The 1,783-nt window shown below is 35.3% G+C and overlaps 1 protein-coding gene across 1 annotated transcript; it reads right to left on the bottom strand.

Annotated features, from left to right (window-relative positions):
• Positions 1-314: 314 nt before the first annotated feature.
• Positions 315-1,450, bottom strand: LOC129915050 (putative nuclease HARBI1). Its single transcript, XM_055994506.1, has 6 exons — positions 1,289-1,450; positions 1,216-1,235; positions 991-1,155; positions 825-928; positions 540-747; positions 315-364 (listed from the first exon to the last, which is right to left on the bottom strand). Exons 1-6 carry the CDS (start codon positions 1,372-1,374, stop codon positions 315-317), a joined length of 633 nt encoding a protein of 210 aa, XP_055850481.1. The 5' UTR covers positions 1,375-1,450.
• Positions 1,451-1,783: the final 333 nt, after the last annotated feature.

Raw genomic sequence — 1,783 nt, 5'->3', positions numbered from 1 at the left:
AAAAATTCCCTCTCTGGAGCCATCCTCAGGACACCTACATATATGGTGTTATTCACCAAGGCTCTAAAGGGTATCCAGAATCATCTGCAATATTGAGTAAAAAAAAAAAAAAATAAAATGCACGATCGCACGAACTTCATCTTACAGTTCAAGTTGCTAAAATTTTGAAGACTTAAAAAAATTAAGAAAAAAACAACATCTGAAATCAAACTAAGCTCCAAACCAAGTATGCAATTTGATTTCTTTGATTAGGATGCATTTTTAGGAAAATAATTAAAAGATTGACCTTGCTTAAAAACTATCATTTGAATTTTTTAACCAAATCGAAACCAAACTTTTCCCAAATTTGTGTATGACGGGTACCCTTTTTTTTGGTTCAATAAACTAATCCCAAAAAAATACTACATACCAAGTTTGATGGTCCTCGGTTAACCCGTTTGGGCAGTAGCTCCTTATACAGACAGACAGACTGACAGACAGGTAAAGGGACTTCTGGGACCCACTTTTTTTTGCATTCTCTATCATCGTAGTGTTATATCGCAAGTAAAAAGTAAAAGTACTAAGAACTAAAAATAAATAATACATATGTATCCACTTGCCAAGGAGCCAAAAATTTTCATTGTTGGTAGGATCGAACTTATTCTCCAGAAATTGTCTTTCTGATGAATGCCTCCAAACAAAGGAATCATGAGCAGCTCCACCATAACGCGAATCCACTGCCAGGATTCTATACTCATGATAACAAATCTGAAAAGATAAACACATTTATACAATTTTTCATTTCGCTTCAGCAACATACTAGACTTTAGCACAATTAAACTTACTATCATTGAGTTAAGACTGTGAAAGCTTTTCCTATTGAAAAACATATGCTCATTCGTGCTAGGTTTTTGCAAGCCGAAGTGCGTGCCGTCAACACAACCTACAACTGCACAAAAAACAAGTACATATATTTTACATGATAGTTTTAAAACACATTAATGAACTTACCTCCTTGAATTTTGTACTTTTGAAAAAACCACTGTTTGCAGGTACTCCACCTTTCTTCTGAAAATTTAATATGATGTGTGCACAGTTTCGTTTCTATTTTATTTAGAACATGTGCAATGATTTTCGAAATGGTGGATTGGCTCATTCCAATCAGGTAATTATTCCCTGTTTAAATATAAAACAAAAGTCGGTCACCTTTTTCCAAAACCCCTTAATTTTCCTGACCAAAATTGTGTGCCCTGACTCTCCAAAGTGCCGGACACCATGATGTTGAAATAAAATTTCATTTTAAATATACTTGCCTACGGTGCACTGATATCCTGCACTGGCTAAAAGCGATAAAGTGGCAGCTAACTGCAACGGTTCTGGAACAGCAGTTGACATATATCCCTTTAGGTTTATGCCTCTTTGTTCAGCCTGAACCTTTTAATGAAACTTTAAAAAATAATATTTAACATCCATTGTGTGCATAGGAGTTTTTTTTATACTTACGCAGAATTTGTCACTCAATAAGTGACATTGGTCACCGACCCAACCAATTTTATCAAATTAGCAAAGATCTTATTTCCAAGGATAGACTAATATGGGCAATAAATAGCTTCCATCCATACAAATCACCTGAGCCAGATGGTATCATACCCGCTGAATTACAACACGTCTCAGATATCATACTACGAAAGTTGGAAATAATAATGATAAGCTGCATAAGCTTCTCGTATATTCCAAAGGCCTGGAGAGAAGCAAAGGTGGTTTTCATACCAAAGGCGGGAAAATGCTCTCATGTCACTCCAAA

The sequence above is a fragment of the Episyrphus balteatus genome, chromosome 3 (assembly GCF_945859705.1).
Source record: "Episyrphus balteatus chromosome 3, idEpiBalt1.1, whole genome shotgun sequence".
Classification (NCBI taxonomy): domain Eukaryota; kingdom Metazoa; phylum Arthropoda; class Insecta; order Diptera; family Syrphidae; genus Episyrphus; species Episyrphus balteatus.
Note: the sequence above shows the minus strand (reverse complement) of the source record. Positions and strands in the feature narration are given on the sequence as shown.

What these genes read in the sequence shown, in the direction of transcription:
- LOC129915050 (XM_055994506.1), bottom strand. Translation starts at nt 1,374, where the DNA reads ATGTCAACTGCTGTTCCAGAACCGTTGCAGTTAGCTGCCACTTTATCG. An exon ending in AGTCAGGGCACACAATTTTG is followed by an intron (nt 1,156 to 1,215) that starts GTCAGGAAAATT and finishes ATATTTAAACAG; the next exon opens with GGAATAATTACCTGATTGGA. An exon ending in AAAGTACAAAATTCAAGGAG is followed by an intron (nt 929 to 990) that starts GTAAGTTCATTA and finishes TTTTTTGTGCAG; the next exon opens with TTGTAGGTTGTGTTGACGGC.